We start from the raw sequence: 19,182 nt of genomic DNA, 5'->3' as shown, positions 1-19,182 counted from the left end.
GCCCCATTCCCTAATAGCTTGCTTACCCTGTGTTACCATTCCCTAGTTCTAACTCTGGCATGCATTTGCTTCCAAGGTGAGTCAATTTAGAGAATCACAGAGATAGTTTTCTGATCATGTACTTTTCTTGAAGTACACAGTTTTCTGCTATTTTAGCTCCCTAAGCTAGTTCAGTAAAGGGGTATGTGCACCAAAGCCTGTGTAACAGAAGAGGACAGGTCTGCACAGCCGAGGATGGGAGAGAAAGAAAGCAAGGCTATCCAGCAGGTGATGCCCCTGAAAAGGATACAGAACTCAAGATCTGAACTCAAGATCTAAACTTCCTTGCTTCTGAAGGTGGTATTCTCAGTCATACTTCCTTATCTTATTTCAGAGAACCTTATAAATCAACTTAGTTTCTGGTTTTCAGCGATATTTTGAAACTAGTCTTATAAGTAACGGTGATATTAGGAAGTAATAACATCATTCTTGGACACCAGTCTGAAGCAGTCTGGGATGCGGAGGGTGTGTGGTCCTATAAGCCAAAGGGGAATGTTGCATATTTCTCAATGGCAAACCTTACAGTGACTGACTGACTTGGAAACCCATCCAGTGCCCCTGTCATTCAGTACTAGGTGAAATACTGTTTTTTTCCAAGATACTGCACTTCTGTGTCATCTAGTTCATATAAAAAGTGTTGATACCAACTTTTTTTCCTTCTAGGTTGAGTACTTGGCAGGGTCTGGTGGTCAGCTTCTTCCACAGAACTATCTGAATGAATTGGACAGTGCTCTGATTCCTGTGATCCATGGTGGGATGTCAGATCCTACAAGTTTACCATTGGAAATGGAGTTAATATTTTTCCTTATAGAACATCTGTTTTGATGAGGATGATGTATATTACATAAAATATACTGATTTGCCAGGTCTGAACACCAAAGTTGTAATGTTAAAAACACTAAAAATATCCATGTCACTAAAACTAGTTTTGTTTCAATGGATTTTCAAACTGGGTTTTGTTTAAAAACAAACAAACCAACCCCAGGCTCTCTGGTTATTTTACCACAAAAGAATTGTGGTTTTTAGTATTTCCTAGAGTTCTGAAACTTTACACTTAATACAATTGCAGAAGAGGGTGGGTTTTGTTACCTCTTTACACAATTGTAGCATTTACTATGTGTAGTGTAACTTTAAGCCATAGTATTGGCACTATTGCCTCTTAACCTCAAATACATGTGTTATAAAAATTCTTAGGGTTAGATCTAATCTATATCTGAAGCACGTGCTTTGCATGTGTGAATGAGATAAACCTTGTGAAGTATACTTAGCTGGCACAAAACTGTTTTCTTGCCACCAGAGATTCAAATAGATCTTCAGTAGTTGACTGGAAACATCATGTGTCAGTACAGATTATAGGTGCACACCATCTGACACCTTGTGTATGATAAGCAAGAGGAGAAAACTTTGCAGGTATGTTTATGAAGTCTCTGTAGCTGGAGAAGTCCTGACTTAATATTTGGATATTATGCTGGTGCTTCAGGAACATATGCTTCTAATTTTTTTATAGAATAACTGATTTCATTCTTGTATTTATAAGGATTTATCTAACTTAAATGATGCTATTTTTATAAATACTGGTATTTCTTCCTTTACTGTGTTCAAAAGTCCTGATACAATTTGACCTTCCAAGGATAATTAAGAAGCCCGGTTACCCTAGAAGTAATCTACATGTAGCAATAAGTCAGATAAGCATCCCGTAATATCTTTTCTGCTCCCTTGTGCTACTTTTTGACAGCTCTTAGCAGCCACCTTTATTTTCAGGGAGAATAGATGTATTAAGTGTGAATTTTCATGAACAGACTGTTTTAGTATACCTGAGGTTCTTGTATTTTTGATATTCGGTCATTAAGATCTATTTATGTACTTGCAATGCACGTGATTTGTACAGAGGTTCAGTGAACCATAATCAGGGTTTGATAACTGTCACTTAACTGTTTACCAAGAACAGAACCAAAACAAAAATATATCCAAGCTCTGTATTGTTTTGAGTAAAAATGCTGGTACAGTTTTATAATGAGAGACTATTAAAACTTTGATGCCTTCTTGTTCTCACAGGGGACACATTTTGTATTGAAAACAAAATTTGTAACTTAATCTAATCAACTTTGCTGTTATCTGTGCTTTGGGACACCAGCGTTAGAAGGGTTCAGGCTTCAAGATCTTAGGCTGGAGGAAACTGAGGATGCATCTGAGCTAATTAATACAACTCTTTCAGAGAAACTGTAGTCCTGGAGAAAAACTGAAGACCACACCATATGTATGCACTATGAACAAAATGGAGTTGCTTGAAAACAGTTCATAAGAAGACAGTCAAGCAAACAACACTGAAAGGGTGAACAGTAGTTAAGAGGTATCACTGTTAAGTGTATTTGTACCAGATATGTAACCAGGTTGGGGTGGCTCTCTTTTGTGTTACCACAGATATCCAATACCATAGGTGCAAACTAGCTTTACCTGTGTTTCTTCTTAGCGGTAACTAAAGGAACAGTTGACTCTTACCACTTACCATGGTTTAACTCACTTTAAATAATTATCACTAACAAATAAAATTGACTAGAATGTTTGTTATTTTAGGTCTTCTCTTTAAAAAAGCTTTTTTGGTGGATGTTTCTTGGGTTTGTTTTGTTTCTGTAGCTCTTTTTTGGATTCTTCTGTGTGTTGATCTGTTGAGGAGGGTGGTGCTTGGTAATGGGATCCATTTCTTGACAGTTCATTTCTATGGAATATTTAATAGTAGAATTTGTATTTGGAGGCAGCAACTGTTTCAAATGTGTAAAAGTCTCAGGTGTAGTAAGGTGTGATGGACATCGATAAAGGAAATAGAGGTGGTCTTGTTTAGATGGGCATGCACGTGTAGGTACTTTCAGGATTTGAATCTACAGCTGATTGCATATGTGGCCTCATAACTTGATAAAAAAGACAGGGAGCTTGCTGAAGTGAGAGGTCAGTGGGGGCTGTTGCTGCTGGCTGGTACGTGACCTGTGTGCAGGGAGAGCCTGTGCCTGCCAACCCCAGCCTCTGGTACCCAGAGCTCCTACAGGACTATAGACTGCTCTTAATTCTTCCTTACTGCAGCTCCTAGGAGGGCTGCTAGGCAGCCTGGGACCAGCGTCTGTGCCGTACTTGTTACCTCTGCCCTGGGTACCTGCTATGCTAAAAGCGCTCCTCGTGCGGCGAGCCCCCTGCGGTGAGGGCTCTCCCGGCGCCCGCTGTTTGCGGTGAAACCGCTAAAAAAGCAAAACCCTTCACTGGCCGCGGTGATCGGTGCAGCCCTTCCCGGGGGCCTGGGGGACATTCAGCTCTCCCGAGGGGGCTGCGGGTGGGCCAGGCCCTGGCGGCGGCGGGGTGGGGCCCCGCCCGACATGGCGGCCGGGGGGCGGGGCGAGCGCCGGCGAGGCGATGGCGGCAGGGGCGCAGGGTAAGGGCTCCGCGGCCGCGCTGCCCGCTGAGCCGGCCGCGGCGCGGCGCGGGGCGGTCCGGCCCGCTGCTCGCTGGGGCCTGGAGCCGGCGCCGCGGGCGGGTTCGTCTCCCGGCTGCCGCCCGCCGCGGGGGGCCTCGGCGGGGCTCGCGCAGGGCCGGAGAGCCGCGGCGCTGCCGCAGGAGGGGGCTGCGGCGCGCCCCAAAGCGCCCGCCTCGGCCGGCTGCCCCGAGCACGAGCGGCGGGAGCGCGGCGGGCGGCAGCCCCCGGGCGGGCCCGGCTCCCGGCCTGCGCGGCCGGCCTGGCTCGGCCCTGGCGGCTGGGGCCCGCCTGGTGCGGCGGGGTGGCGCGAGGCAGCCCTGCCCCGACACTTGGGGATGTTTAGGGAGCGTCTTGCCTTCCCCCACAGGAGCTTGGGCTGAAAATATACTGGATTATTTTCTGAGGTCAAACCGCATTAAAACAAGAGATGGGGCGGAAATCACGTGGTATCACGCAGCGAACAAAAAATCCCAAATGGAAGAGGCCATAAAAAGTAAGTGTGAATACACGGGAAACTAGGTCTGCTGTTGTGCCTGCTTTAGTGAAAACAGCCTTTTCCCGTGTTTCGTGAGCCTTTCCTGAGGCAGGGTGCATAGCAGGGACACATCCTTCCCCAGCTCGAGGTTAAAAGCCAGGGTGGGCTGGCAGGGAGAGAAGAGCCAGCTCCCTTGTGCAGCGCTTGCCGCTGTTGCCTGCGCGAGCCCTCGAGGGCTCCGGCGTCAATGCGGCGTCTCTCATCACGAAGGTGGGCAGGACGAGGCTGGGAGATGGGGGCGATGCCTTTTATTAGACCGACCGGTTCAGTTTGAAAAGGACAACAGGCGGCCAGGCTTGGAGGCTGTCTTTTAGGTTAGACCTTCAGATTAACAGCGATCCTCGTCACCTGCCAGCCCTCAAGAGCAATGGCTAAGGAGTTCTGACTTAATGCACTTGAGCTCAGCTTATCTGGAATGTCATTCAACCTGTATATTTAGATAAGGACACAAAATGTCATTGTCTTTTGTCTCCACCAAAATAGTAAGGAATACAAAAACTGCTACAGGTAAAACTATTTTCTTAGCATGATCATGCCAAGCTTAGATTGTAGTTCCCTGATACGCCCGTTCCTTGGCGGCAATGATCACATTGTTCCTGTTCTTACCTGTTTGTTCACATGGTATGTTGGCCCTTCAGTGGTGCCGGCACTTCCCTTCGCAGATCCACTCCAGAAAACTGGAAAATGGGAGTGATCTGATTAAAACTCCATCCATCCATCTGCTGGATGCAGTTCAGTGTTGATACTGCTGAAAGGGCAGTGTGCTGTGGAGCAAACATGCCTGTGAAGAAGGTGCGGTAACTCCTCATGCTGGTTTTGCTCGTGAGGTTCCCTGTAGAGCAGCAGCTGAAGTGCTTTTCCCCAGAAGATGGTTGCTTCTATAGTAGCTCTCTGCAGAGCTGCTTGCTCTGCCTGTCAGGTGTTTGTCAGGGCTATACTGCAAAGCCTGGTCCATCTTCTCAAAACAGTTAAGGATTCCAAATGTTTTTGGTCTTATATGGCTAAATCTTCTTTTAGCTTTTTTAAAGATGGTTTGAGATATTGGAACATACTGGGTAACGTTTCTTGGATTCTACAGCATAATTTTATTATGGCTTCCCCCTTCCTTCCTGGTTCGTGATAATTAGAGTACTTCAAGTTAATAGTGAGCAGTTTATTTCAGTGGATGTTAATTTAATGTATGTGAATATTGGGAGGATTGTAACTTACGTAACTTGTTTTCTACTGATAGTATAATTATTATCTTTTATTGGATTTTAGTCAAAGTAACTGTATATGTTTGAATTCTCTGCAAAGCTCATAGCACTGCCCAGGCTGTCAGATACTTCTCATTATAGGAAGCTGTTTTCAAGAACTTACAGCATTCCTAAAGTTTCCCTCATTTTTCTTGTGTTTCAGTTAACATTTTCATGGCAGAACTTTGTAACTGTCTGGCTGACGTCCTTTTTTAAGTTTTGGCCCAGGTGGGTTGGGTTGGTCAATTTTGAGAATGAGACAGGTGAAAAATACAATCTTTGCCAGTGTTAACGTTTTCTGATGACCTTTTCTCTAAAAGCTTTAGAATCTTATATTAAGAAGAAAAAGTTGAAATTTAGCATAAGAAGAGTGGATTAGCATTTTGGATTTTCATTTTGCTGTACCTCTAAAAAACTACTGTGATTACTTTGACAAATGCATCTTTAAAAATCAGTTTTCACTTGTTTGTAGATTTCTAAAGAGTTTAGTGACTGATATATCTGAAGAAATGCTTTCTCTGGTGCTTCACAAACAGCAGTGCGTACTTCGTATGTGATCTTTGTGGAGTAAGTGTGCACAGTCCAATGCAGAAAGACTTTCCTTGTAATTGTGATTCTGAAGCAGACACTGGAACTCTTGGATTTGCTTGTGTTAGAGTATTTATTTTTTAAATAACAGGTGCTGTTCACATGGTAGAAGCAGATATTCTTCTTCGTGATGACAAGGGAGGAAATCGTGACCCTATCATGGTTCATCCACCTGAAACAGATAGTGACAACACATTGCAGGAATGGCTAAAAGAGATTGTGAAGACAAACAAAGGCATCAAGCTGGATTTTAAGAGGTATATAAAAAAAAATTTGTATGTACTTTACATTCTTGCTAATTAACTATTTTACTGGTTGTGCTAATTATCTGTTGGTGACAGTAGAGCAAAGGTTTTTTTTAATGTGCAATTTAATATAACGTGCTTTACTGAACAGAGCATACAGTGAAATATAATCAGTGTCATTGAATACATTATGAGAATAAATGTTTAATTTTAAGCAGTATGAATTATTGGGTGAATTATTTTTCACCAGAGGAGTATTTTTGAACCATACTTTAAGGGATGAAGTGAAGCTGTTGGTTCTAAAGCTTTAAGTTGTTTTGAACTACAAATAATGATTTCATATTCAATGAACTAGTTACTGAATTGCTATATAGTGATTGTTAACTATTATAGGAGGAGTTAATTTTAATTACACATATTTCTATTATCTCATGCTTTCCATTCAGTGTTTTGTTCAATTTTGCCTATGACTTTGCCCAGCAGTAACTATTTAAACTCTTTTTGTCAGGCCAAGTGTATCGCAGGCTGAATTGTTTAAGCAGTTTGACCAAACTAGTTCAGCAGTTCCTGAAATTGAGATTGGAAAAAAAATAGATTATTTGCATGTATTGAACATTTCTTAATGTTTCTCTCAGTGAGATGCACCAGTGCCTCCCTTTTAAGGAGAAGGAGTCTTAAATTTAGTAGAAATAGCTTTCTCAGTCAGGAACAGTTTGAAAGCTTATATAATAGCAAGTGGATCTACTTTGTAGGTTTCCCCCTCCCACGCCCCCCCCCCATAAGTGGAGTTGAGCAGTGTCCGGAATGGAAATACAAGGCATGGACAATTTGTGACAGAAATATTCATGCAGTCTTCTGCTTTTGTTATATCATGGAAGTAGGGAGCTGGCTGATTCAACTGTAGGTGGGCATGGGTAAGCTACAGTTTGACTTACAGCTTCCTATTTGATGAGCTGCAGAAAACAAAAAGATAAATTTAAGGGCCCTTAGTTTGGACAGTCATGTCCCAGTGAAAATTTCAAATTAATTTAGCTCCATTTGAATGTAGGAAGGCTAGTAAGGGACTAAGAATGGTTTCTAGCTCTCAAGATACTTACTTACATTCGGCTCAGCTCCCTGAAAATATCTACAATTTCAGGTAGAACTATCAACCCTGATACTGGGGGCACTTGGTCTGTGATCAGCACAGAAAACCATGCTACATATAAACGTTGTGGAGCTTGTGGACATGAATTTGCATGTAAGATCATTCTCCGTTTTCTCAAGACTATATTATTTAACTGTTGATAAATGATACCAGTGCTATGCTGCATGACAACTAATAGGAGGAGCAGTATTTTCTCCACTCCATGAAGAAATCTTTGGAACAAGATCATCTTTCATTACAGTACATTGGTGTTGCTCATTTACCAAGCCTGGAAAATTCTCTGTCCGATAAGCTAGCAGAGTTTTCACGTGGTCACTTAAAAACTCAGTTCTCAGTAATAAAGTAACTTAAGGAAACTGTTACACGTTTCAACAGCTTTTTGGACATTTTTGCTCTAGAAAAAGCAAAACCTCAGGTTTGATGACTGACTCTGTTGTGGATGAATGATGCACTTCACTCATAAGAAGTAGCAATATGTTTTATTGAGATAAGACAGTGATTTAACAAAGTTCAATGGCGGATAAAACAGTGGCTTAACAAGATTCGATGGCAAAGTACACTCGGTTATTTACTGCATGGAGGACAGGGTCAGATGAAATTGTCAAGGACACCGTCCTGTTGAGTCATGAGGTTCAGAGTAGACCCCCTTGCTTTCCAGACTCCTCCTCAGAGGGGTTGGGGCAGCTGGATGCAATCTTAATCCCAGACTTGGTCAACAGTTTATGTCTAAAGGATTATGTGCACAATCAGAGGTGCAATTTAGCAAAATTTGCAAAGTTTCAGCGCACTAGTAGTCGCTTACCGAGGATCTGTCACAGGTAAGAAATCTCTTGACCTCGAGGAGTAGCATTGAGAGGTGTCCCTACTCACGGGGAGATTCTGCCATGCAGCTCGCTGCCACGCAGGAGAGCTCAACGGGCTCTGGGCTGCCTCCTGTTTATGGGGTAAGATGGTTGACTCGTAGTCATATTTGCATAGCAGCCGTATTGGGGTGGGCACATGCTTAATTAGCCCTTGGCTATGTGCTGTTTACGGAAAGGTCAGGTTAGCGGGGGAAGAGCACATCAGGTTGGGAGTTGGGGGGGAAGCATGCTGTCACACTCTTTCCTGGCAGTACTGTCAATATTTAATGCCTTCCTGCTGGTTTCTCTCATACTCTGAGTTACCAAAAAAGTAAAAAAGATTAACAGTTAATTTGGTGTTCTGTCATGATTAATCTGTGTTACTGCAGATTAGTTTATTTCTTTTCCCCAGCTTAGTCTTTTATAAGAACTAAGACTGAATTCTACCTCTGGGTCCAAGATTTAGCTAATCTGAATTTCGGGTAGATGACTTCTTCAGAGAAGTTACACATCTGCAGAGTAAAATAGCCATTACAACACAGCAGCTTTCCATAAAGCTGGCTTTAAGAGTTATATGAACAGATTTCTGTTTGATAATTCAACAGTTACCATCAGTAGCAATGCAGTTCTAGTCAGGATACATCTAGAAAACTTTTCCACAAACTGCTTTCTGGATTAGGGTTTCCTTGTGTTCTCACATCTTGCAGTGAAGGGTCTTGCCCGCATCCTTCCATCTGGTAGAAAGTGAGCTCCTTGCTAGGACCCACACAAGGATTAATAATCAATAGATATGCTTAGAAGTTTTCTGTCGAAACTCTTCCCCTTGTTTTCAAAACAGAAATTTTTTATGGGAAATATAATTGGCCCTGAGCAAAGTTTTTCTGTTGAGAAAACTGAAATGATAGTGCCTGTCTGGAAAACTTGTGTCAGTTTTCTTTTCTGCCTGCACAAAGAAATTGGAGAAGACAACTTTAGAGCTGGGAAACTGGAGAGTTGCTTCCAGGCTGCAAGGGGAGCTGAGCACCCTGGGTCTCCTCTGCCCGGCTGCGTGCAGGTCTCTGCCGCGGTCACCGAGGTTTCTCAGTGTTGTTCTCTCCCATGGGAGGGCAATGAAAATGTCAGGGCCTTCCAGGAAAGCTTCTGATGAAAAACAAAATCCTGTTCCAGGACTTACTAATTTAGAAACATCAGCCAATACCAGCATAAATTTTTATTTCCCCAGAACATTTGTTTTTTAAAGAAAGGATTTCTATTTCCTGGTCAGCTCCGCTAGTAACAAATACTTTGGAGTGTGTCTATTCAAGAATTAAGTGTAATCCCTTGAATATCTGATCGCATGCCACATCATTGTCCTGTGGTGTCAGATTTTTTCGGTATGGATTCTAATACAGAAAGGAAGTTTATTGCTTTTTGTATGCTGAAGTGTATGTATGTTGAAGTAGATTCTGTTTTTTTGGCCTAAATTTTTTATTTAAATTTTGTAGGTTCAGTTGGAATTTTAACCATGCAGTTTCATAAGTGCTAATGGAAAATACACCTGAAAATCCCATGAAATTGCTTTGAAAAGTTTGAAATGGGGTTCAATGTGAGCTGTGATTTTCAGATATACACCTCTGCAATTCCCAACTTTAGTTTTGTCTGCATATGCATGTACAATGTCTGTTTCTGGAACAGATGGAAAATCCACCCCCATGTTAAAAAGAGCTTGATCAAGACCTCAACGTGCTACAGAAATGCAAAAATTGGTAGAATTGTAAAATGTGATTTGTGCCTTTTGTCCTTCATAATATAATTACAATTTTCACATTAAAGTTGTGCGAAAGTACAAGAAATGTGGACAGGCTAAATCCTTTTATTGTTACCAAATCTGTAGATGTCTGCCTGGATGGGGAAGGGAAAGGAGAAGTAGATTTTTTTTTCTTTTTAATTATTGTTTAAAGTCATTTAAGAACAGCTACTTCTTATTTTTCCATAAGGAGTTTCCTGCCATGTGCAATGACTTAGAAAAGCATTTGCATTATATGAGTCTAATCATATAAAAACATTTAAAAATTACAAGCACACAGTGCAGATATATTCAAATGAGTAACACAGTATTTGATGTTCTTTTGGATAGTATTTCTTTGAATACCATTGGTGAAATATTAAAGATTAGGCCAACAATGCTTAAAAAGAAATCTTTTGTGTACTTCAACTCTTATCTGCTTGACTGACCCCCTAATCACATTTCATGTTGTCTGGCTTTACATACAAAAATGAATGTATTCTGTAAGAGGACTTCAGAGTCTCATTTAAAAAAATGCCAGAATCATTTTAATATGGAGTAGGCAATATAAGTGCGTTTTCCAAATGCTGTTCGGTAAGAACATTGCCATCGTCGAGGGGTTTTTTGTTTGTTTCAGGAGAAGCTACTTGGGGCTTTTTTCTCTTCGCCTTATCAGATACTTTGTAGTAAAAAAGAAAAATAAGGTATCCCACTGGCTTTGACTTTGTAAATTGTGTATTAATTCAGGGAAAAATTGAGCTGTTCTGGCTGCAGACAACGTGAAAAATACTTAAGCCATTAATGTTAGCTCAAGCTATTATTTTTATGCTTTGGATAGTATATAAACTTCAGGGGCATATGTAAACAGAAGAAACATATTTAAATTCATGACAGTGTATGTGACTTCAGGATCTCTTCTGTTCAGTGGCTGAATCTAAGCCATAATATTAGTCAGATCCTATTGTGGCTTCCTTTATTAGAATCTATCCCAAGCTTTCTAGTTAAAAAAAAATCCAACTCTTAAAAGGCCACAAATTAGAAGAGCCATGAGATACAATTCTCTGTAAATGCAAATGTATTCATCAATAAGAGCTTTATGTTGCAGTATCTCAACAGCATTTTCCAAATATGAAAAGTCCTTGTTCTTGGACATACACAGGCCCTTCCGAGTATAATGTATGCATCAGTCTAGTAGCCGATTTAATTTTTGTCTCTTGCATCTCGTAGTTGGTAGCAACCAGCGTAAGCACGTTTGAAATCAAAGCTGTTCCAGAGGTCTGTAGTGGTAATGCTCAGGATTGTGTGTAGTCTCTTCTTGCATGTGTTTTCTGAGACGCAGCTCCTGAAAACAGAGCCAGCGTTTCCCTGAGCGGGGTGCTTGTGCTCGGGTCGGAGGGGCAGTCCGGCAAATGCCACCTTTCTGAACAGAAAGGGTCAAGGAAAGGAAAGAACCTTTTTTGTGCCCCAAACAGGCTGCGCTGAAGTGACTCAGCAGGAAGGTTAACCCAGTACTGTCCAGTGCCATGGAGCAGCTCGTACTGGGCAGCAGGGAAACGTGAGGCTTACGCCTTACTTTACCCAGCAGTTATAGTCAGCTTGTGGTAGAAAGGGTCCTCAGCATTTGCCCAAATGCTCTCTGGCTTCCTGGGACAGTTTCTTCAGCGTATTCATCTGTATGCGTACTATGCATTTTCTGTTCTTAATCTGGGAAACGCATCTTACCAACCGTGTGTTTTTGGTACAGTCTAGAAGCTGTGCGGCCTTCTTTGGAGCTTCTTGAACATGTGAAGCTGCGTTTGAGACGACCTGTTTGGATCAATGCAGATATCCTACCAGGACCTAATGGAAATGATGCTGTGGTGGATGCAAAAGGATTCCTTGACACTGTCACTTCATTTTTCCCAGATGTAACCTTATCACTGGGATGGTCAACTGGCTGGCACCCTGGAAAACACAATAACGGTAAAGATGGAAAATATAATACTTATGCTGTATGGCCAATTTTGTTCAAATTCCTTTCAAAATTGATTCAAAATAAATTGTATGCATTTTGTCAGTTTGAAAATAATAGTGATTATAAAAGAATTATTTTCTTTATTGGTGGATATTTGATAATGTGTGTTATGTAGCAGTTAGTTCAGTGTTTAATTGAAATGTGACAGAACTATATAAAGATTGGATATTTTTGTTGCTTAACTCATTCTCACGTATTGAGGAAATTATTGGGCCAAATTGCTTGGGCCCTGTTTCAGGTAGGGCTGCTCCCTGATTTACAGCAGGTTTGGTTTGTCGATTGGAATTCTGGCACATTTCCTGAAGAAAAATAGCATATTAGCTGGTAATTTAAAACCTATCAAAGTGCTTTTGCATTAGATGACTAAAATCAAATTGTGCATCAACACTTTTTAACATTTCATTTCTACTGAAAATTTTTTCCTCTAAATTTCCAATGTATTGATCTGTTAGTAATTTTTTAAAATATCAGTTTTGAAAATCTATTTGCAGTTTCTTACTGTTAATCCTTAACTAGAATTTAGATCCTGAACTTGTAATCACTATTTTAGAATCTCTTTCACAGACTCCCTCTCATAATTCTCATGGTTGCTGTATTAGGGGTTTAGGGAGCCCAGCACACATGCGTTTGTGTGCATTAGCATAGTCCCCATTGAAATTATCTGTGACTACAGCAACAAAATTGGACACCTTTCCAAATTGGTAACTAGTCATTAGCAAGATTTAGTATTGTGTTAATCATGATTTTATTATATGGTATACAATAATTTTACTAAACGATATAATACTTTCTCCAAAGCATTTTGAGTACAGTAAAAAGTTACTAGAAGTATGCATTGGAAATACTCTACCAAATAATCATTTTAATAGAGTTGGTAATTTTATTTTGATTCTAAAGTTCAGCTTATGTTAATGCTAATTAAGGCTATACCGTAAGATGCAGGAAAATTTGACAGATTATAACTACAAGTTGGTGTTTGCCCAGCCAAACCTTTTTTAAGATTTGGTGCTTTTTAGTCTGTTCAGTCACTCTGTTGCATATGATTAATACAGAAAAAATGATTAACTGTCATTATTGAAGTTAAGATTTTTGTAGCCAGTAGAAATAAGAGAGCAGTTAAATGTAATTTCAACTAGTTCTAGTGCTTGTAAAAATCTTAAAAACTGACACTTATAAAGTGTTTTAGATTGCTTGCTTTTAGCATTTTTTAAGTAGAAAATATTTTACCTGCTTCATTTTTGTATAATTTTGTCTTTTATTGCATTTATTCTGAAATCCTTTTTTTTCCGAAGTGTTTTTGTTTTTAAAGGTCCACTGTCAAGTTAAAAGTAGCCTGTATTGAAGTCAACTCTTTTTTTAGAGCGCAAGCAACAATATAATTACCTGGACAATTGAAAAAAACACACTGTATAGCTGTATTGAAAATAATGCTTTAGTTACTGGAAATAAGGATTTTCAAAATAAGTTTTGCTTTTCTTGTTAGCATTGCTTTTTTTCCCTGGAACAATGATGGTTTTTGTTTATAATCATTTGGCAATATCACTTTTAGAGTTATCTGATTCACAACACTCGCGTTTGCTTATGTTTTGTCTTAAAACGTGACTCTTCTACAAAACATTGTGTATTTTTTTTGATAGAAATCGTATTTGCAAAGATTTGTTTTTAATCAAATAGTCTTTATTGTAGGCTATGACTGGATGATGGTGAAAGAAATGGCTCAAATATGCAATACACTTTCTCAGCCTGTAACTTACCCTGTGAGAGCAGCGTTAGTACGGCAGTCGGTATCTGAGCTATGCTGGTTATTACAACAATCAGATAGGTAAGTTTGAGGGCGGGTATTTTTAGCAGTTTTATTATAAATGCACATATTTGTTAATATGAAATACAGCACATTTATGTGTACACACTCATCCCAATTATGTTGAAAATATTTTTCCTTTTTAGTTTATTTCTTGAGTTCCTTAATTCCTTTAGCTTTTGAATTGTTTTTGTGTACAGAAGCGGGGGCTATTCATTTCTGTAAAATAATTAAAATTCCAAAAGGCTGTTTTAAAATTACTTCATAGGTATTGAATCTTGTATAGGTTTGTAATCCAGTTCCATTGCAAACACTTCATAAGACTAGTATAGTCAAATAGACCAAGTAGTTTGTTGCATTTGGAATTAATTCAACTTAAATACTTACATTTTTATATACTTAGTGTTTATATTTCGTGTAATAATGCAACTTAAAAACATCAAAGATGTGATTTTTGAATTGGAAGTTAATGAGTTTGCTGTGAAACTGGTGAATTTTGCTTAGGTACTTGAATACCTTCTGTGGTTTACAAAATGACTTAGTTTCTATTTTAAAATGGTTCTTAGAAGCCCATAATAATTTCATAGGAAAATTATATTTATATATAGAAAAGAATGAGAATAAAACCTTCACACATCTTGCAATTTACTCATCTTTATCATCTATTCTGGTTATCTAAACTTTAATAGTTGTTCCTCAAGCACCGCTCAAGGTGCCCAGTCAAAGCACAAGACAGAAACTTATTAGTGCCATGTCTTTCTGTCTTATATGCCTTAAAATAAGATAATAGTGTACCAATTTAAATTCTTTTTTCTTTTTTTCTTTTTTTATATAGATACAGCCTCACTGTTTGGACAGGAAAGCAAGATGAGTATTCTGTAGAAGATTTGCTTCATATACGAGAGAACTTTGATAAAAGTCGGGTTTATTATGATATCTTAGAACCGCAAAACTCTGAATTCAAAAAAGCCATAGGAATAGAATATTAAATATGATGCCAGCAAACTCTGACTTTATAATACTTAACTTCTTTAATGTGAAGGTTTCTTGTTCATGGAAGTGCATTTTCTTTCCCAAATAACTGTATAGATAATTTCCATGAATAATGAAGGGTTTTTTATAACACTTTATGTAAAGGCTTTCCAAATAGATATATAATGCCTTCTGTAATAGGTCAGAATTGTTATTTCCTCATCATACACATGTTCCCTCTCTTTCATCCAGTAGCATATAGTAAGACAACCCATGTTCCCTAAATATTCTTGCATGTTGCAAGATGTTGCAAATATATAAAGAGGAGAGTGCCTCCAAATGATACCTGTGAACCAAGGTAATTTGCTACCAGCTGCTTTTGTGTAAGCCAAGGTCTGTGGGACACTAGGTCTCTACCAAAGACTTTATTTTTACCATTTGTGCAGAAGGACAAACAGAAAGAAGACTGTAGTAAGTACAGAACAATGCTCTTCCTGAAGGAGTTACTTTGTAGTTCCTCTTGATAAACTCCATTTTTAGTGCTATCATAACTGATAAAGTTCTCACTCCTTATCAAGAGAAGATTGTGTTTGCTAGGTGTTCACAGTGAGATCCATGATGATACGCATTCAGGGGAGAAAGATTGGTTATTTATACAGAATTAGAACTAAATTAGTTCTGTGCAGTTGTTACCATTGTGCAATTGTGCATTTCAGACTATGGCTTCCCACCATTAAGAGCTTTTAAGACAGAGAAGTGTTGATTGTTCTTTCAACTAAATGTAACTATAACAGGAATTATGTGGAATGTTCTGCTGAAGTCTTTCTAAAAGCCAGAGGCTGTACAAATGAAATAGCTGTACAATAATTAGTGTTTACAGCATTATTTTCTGTATTTTCTTGGGTTGTACATGTTTTTAACTGTTGTAATACTATTTCAGGAGCTTTTGAAAAGCTGAACTTTCTTTGAGAAAAATTAATTCATTGCAACCCTATTTATTATCTGCAGGAAAAGACCTACCCGTTTTATTTGAATCATTCTTTCCTCTGTTGCGTTTCTATCTCTTAAAATGTATACTGACATTGAAATCTCTGCAGATTAAAACACAAGCTATGTACTGTTGTCTTCTGCCTAACATTGTGATTTTTTTTTATTCACAATGACAGTAGAGATTTTTATTTCTAGATGAAGGCTGATTCTGTGAAGAGGCATTCTACTGGCGCCTTCTTGCCCTCCTCTTTCCGCTCCTCTCACATCTTAGGAAAAATCTTAGATTTTCAGTTTATCTAAATTCTGATTATACCTACACAGATCAAATCTGATTCTTTTTAATATGCATTATATGCCAAATATAGCTTGTAATAATCTGTTACATTCTTTGATTCTCAGTAAATAGCTTCATCACACTTTAGATTGTTCTGATGAGTAAAATCTTAAGAGTTAACGATACAGGCTGAATTCAAATTCTGAATGATAACATTCTTAGTTTCCTTTGTCTTCTGTAAGGCTTACCAATTTTATCCAGCTTCTTTCATAAGGCTGTCACATGTGAAACTGCAAAGGGCTGAGAGGGTGGGGAGGCAGAGACAAACTCTTCCAAAGCAAAATCTTCTAGGATTTCCAGTGTTTTAAATATTTAATATTTGGACTGTAAACGCTTTGCAACAGGAATTTTGTTATCTTTGATGTTTTGCACAACCCTGAGCAGGGTTCTTAGTACTACAAAATTAATTAAAAAATCTTTTTGTTCTTACAGCTTTTTATTTTTAGTATTAATATAACTCTGTCAGAAAAGTTAAGTTATATTCATTAATCCTAAATCTTGAAATACCGTGATTTCATGCAGTCATTAAAATTCAAGGTTCATGGTTGTTACTTACATGAGGGATAGGGCTTTCATCATTTTTGTCATGTATTCAGTTACAATGTAGTTGGATAAAACCAGGAAATATTTTTCCAAACAAGGAAGAAGGTATCTCATTGTACCTGGAATAGTTAAACAGAGGACCTCATTTAATTTGCACAGTCAGTCAATGTGAATGGCAGTAACACTCAAAAGGTCAAGTTTGGCAGTGTAATTCTTCTTAATGAATTGGAAGAAGTGATGTATTTCTTAGTTCAGTGTGACAACAAGACTTGACTTGAAAGGATTTAACCTCACTTTTCTCTGAAGTATCTGTTTCTATTATCTCTGTATGCACACCTTGCTAGAGCATGGGAAAAAGACTAAGTATTTTCTAACCTATCCTAACTATGTAAAGTATTTTAAATGCTTTAAATAGGAGAGCCCTTTCTAACCCAGGTCGCTTTGACTAAACCAGGTTCAGAAGCTATTGAATGAGCAGGTGTACTAGCAGATCTGATCATGCAGTGTTCTTTTCTGGATAATGACCTTTTCACTTAAATCCTCTTTGGGGAGAACAGGACACATGACTGACTGAGGCCCACTTAAACCAAAGTTACAGACATGGCCCTGAATCTATAGCATACAATAAACTAGTAGGAAATAGTATAGCTCAGAGTTTTTATTCTCTGGAATATACTATGGAACAAGAAACATTTAGGGGACAGGAGCCAGCTTTTGGAACCAAAAGCAACATAGCTGCGTTAGCCAAAATTAATTAGGCAGGTGTATGAATAACAGAATTTGCTTTTGAAGGACATAAAAGAAACAGCCTTAGGAGACATCACTGTAGCAGTATTCATTTATTGAATGCAAGGTGTCATTAAATAGTATTGAGTTCTCGCATTATGCTTTCTGAACACTTAACTAGTTCTAGGCTTAGTCTAGATTTCTTTTCAAGATAGGGCTGACTATTCAGAAACAGCAACTCTGTAGCCATACATTTCATTTTAGTAGATATAAAGACAAGAGTATCTCCTTATCCTTTTGTTACACAATTTATATGAGGGTTTAGGACCAGAATGGACTCCTAGATCAGGTTATGCTCCTTGCTGTTGGATGCACTTAGGTGTATTGATTTAACAGATTTCATCTTAAAGTTTGTTAGGACTTTTTGCTTCCACACTGGCAGGCTTTTCTACGATTTAGAAACCCTTTCCCCGCTTAGCAATTCTCATCTGAGGGATTGGGAATTGTTAAAAACTATGATTATATTATTAAGTAGGAAACACTATCAGTAATTACCAAAAGTATTTTCAAGGGTGCAGACATCCTGGAGGAAACACCATAGACTAGTACCTGTGGATATGAATAAACAGGGATATTCAGATAAAATTGAAAAAAGACATGATCTGGATTACCAGAAAAATTAGTAAGATAACAACCCATGTAACTGGGTTAGACAAAATGCTAGCAATAAATTCTGTGAAGCATTCTTGCAGTGACAGAAGTGTTTAACTTTATGACGTTTGATTATTCTACATGAATTATCCTCTGTATCTGAATTTCTGTATGTATCTGTATTTTACCTGTGTAAAAGTAAGTAATTATATTAAGTTTCCTGTGAAGTGGTTTGTTTTGTTTAGTATTTGGTCTGACTTGCACATAGCTGAATATGATTGAATTTGTTTCTCTGTTTTCATGCAAGTCTTGATATAAATGCTTTCCTTGTAAAATCAGATGTATTAACCTGGGGGCTGGCAATGAAATAATAAAGGGGAGATGGAAGCCGGTTATTTATTCTGTTGGAAATGGGTATCTACGACAGTCCTATGTTGGTCTAGCCATTGCTGTCTTTTTTATCTTGTGTCCTTGTACTTAACGCTTTGTTTAGGCGTCGTAAGTTTTGTGTCCTCTTTGTGGAATCATTTTCTTTAACGGTGTTGTTTCATGTCTGGTTTCTGGCATACTTTCAGCCAGAAAGTATGCCAGAAGTTTCGTGTCTGGCATACTTTCAGCCAGATTTTTAGACTTGCAGACAGATTTTTCAGACTTTGTGGACAAATTTGGTTGACTTTAGTGGAACTATGCATCATTCATAGAGTGCTTAACAGTGGCATTCAAACTGCAAAAGGACATCCAGGCAAGTTAATAGATTAATAAAATATTTCTGATTTACTGTAAGTATCATTCAATCTTTGTATTTTTATGTGAATTTGATGGAACTTACTCTGTAGATAATATAACAAGTTGCAGAAGAAAGTTGACATCATTAGTCTTGCATAAATACTGAATAATAACCTGCAGTGAGATGCAAGTATTATGATGAAAGCAAAACAGAAGCTAATGTTTTGAGATTTGTATTATTTAAGTTTGCTGTGGAATCTAAGAAAATGCTCCCAAAGACATTTTTTCAAAAAATAGTTCTCCCCATCTTCATCTTCAGCATTTATCTGAATAATTTTTCTGTTCTGGTTTTCTCCGAGTGTAAAGAACAGTCTTTTTCTTCATACTAAATTTAAACCTTCTGTTTTATTTATCATCCAGCTATCTGTGATCAGGCCCTTTGCTAATGCTACTACAGATATATTTCTGCACTTAAATTTCCATTAAATCCTATTTCGTGTTATCGAGCCCAAGCACTGTACAGCATTCGCTTGTGATTTTTATTGGACTGTGTTTGGAGTCTAAAGAAT

At 38.5% G+C, this 19,182-nt stretch overlaps 2 protein-coding genes across 7 annotated transcripts in view; both read left to right on the top strand.

Annotated features, from left to right (window-relative positions):
• Positions 1–2,607, top strand: part of LOC112988728 (zinc finger FYVE domain-containing protein 16) — a 32,623-nt gene extending 30,016 nt beyond the window's left edge. For all 3 annotated transcript variants that reach the window (XM_026109413.2, XM_064500028.1, XM_064500027.1), the window contains one exon: positions 703–2,607. In XM_026109413.2, the coding sequence (XP_025965198.2) occupies positions 703–864 (162 nt within the window). In that variant the 3' untranslated portion in view covers positions 865–2,607. The remainder of the gene's footprint in view (positions 1–702) is intronic.
• LOC112983661 (protein FAM151B-like) lies at positions 2,254–18,670 on the top strand. 4 transcript variants are annotated; one of them, XM_064500030.1, is made up of 6 exons: positions 2,254–2,389; positions 3,867–3,992; positions 5,949–6,114; positions 11,601–11,818; positions 13,557–13,692; positions 14,507–18,670. In XM_064500030.1, exons 2-6 carry the CDS (start codon positions 3,974–3,976, stop codon positions 14,658–14,660), a joined length of 693 nt encoding a protein of 230 aa, XP_064356100.1. In that variant the 5' UTR covers positions 2,254–2,389; positions 3,867–3,973; the 3' UTR covers positions 14,661–18,670. The 4 variants fall into 4 exon arrangements, with proteins under 4 accessions (XP_064356100.1, XP_064356101.1, XP_064356099.1 ...); XM_064500029.1 differs by lacking the exon at positions 2,254–2,389 and adding an exon at positions 3,389–3,457; XM_064500031.1 differs by lacking the exon at positions 3,867–3,992 and having other exon boundaries at positions 2,260–2,389.
• The last annotated feature ends 512 nt before the right edge of the window (positions 18,671–19,182 follow it).

The sequence above is a fragment of the Dromaius novaehollandiae genome, chromosome W (genome assembly GCF_036370855.1).
Source record: "Dromaius novaehollandiae isolate bDroNov1 chromosome W, bDroNov1.hap1, whole genome shotgun sequence".
NCBI lineage: Eukaryota > Metazoa > Chordata > Aves > Casuariiformes > Dromaiidae > Dromaius > Dromaius novaehollandiae.
The sequence above is the reverse complement of the archived record's forward strand: the minus strand, read 5'-3'. Positions and strand labels throughout refer to the sequence as shown.

What these genes read in the sequence shown, in the direction of transcription:
- LOC112983661 (XM_064500029.1), top strand. An exon ending in ATCAAGCTGGATTTTAAGAG is followed by an intron (nt 6,115 to 11,600) that starts GTATATAAAAAA and finishes TTTTTGGTACAG; the next exon opens with TCTAGAAGCTGTGCGGCCTT. An exon ending in TTATTACAACAATCAGATAG is followed by an intron (nt 13,693 to 14,506) that starts GTAAGTTTGAGG and finishes TTTTTTATATAG; the next exon opens with ATACAGCCTCACTGTTTGGA.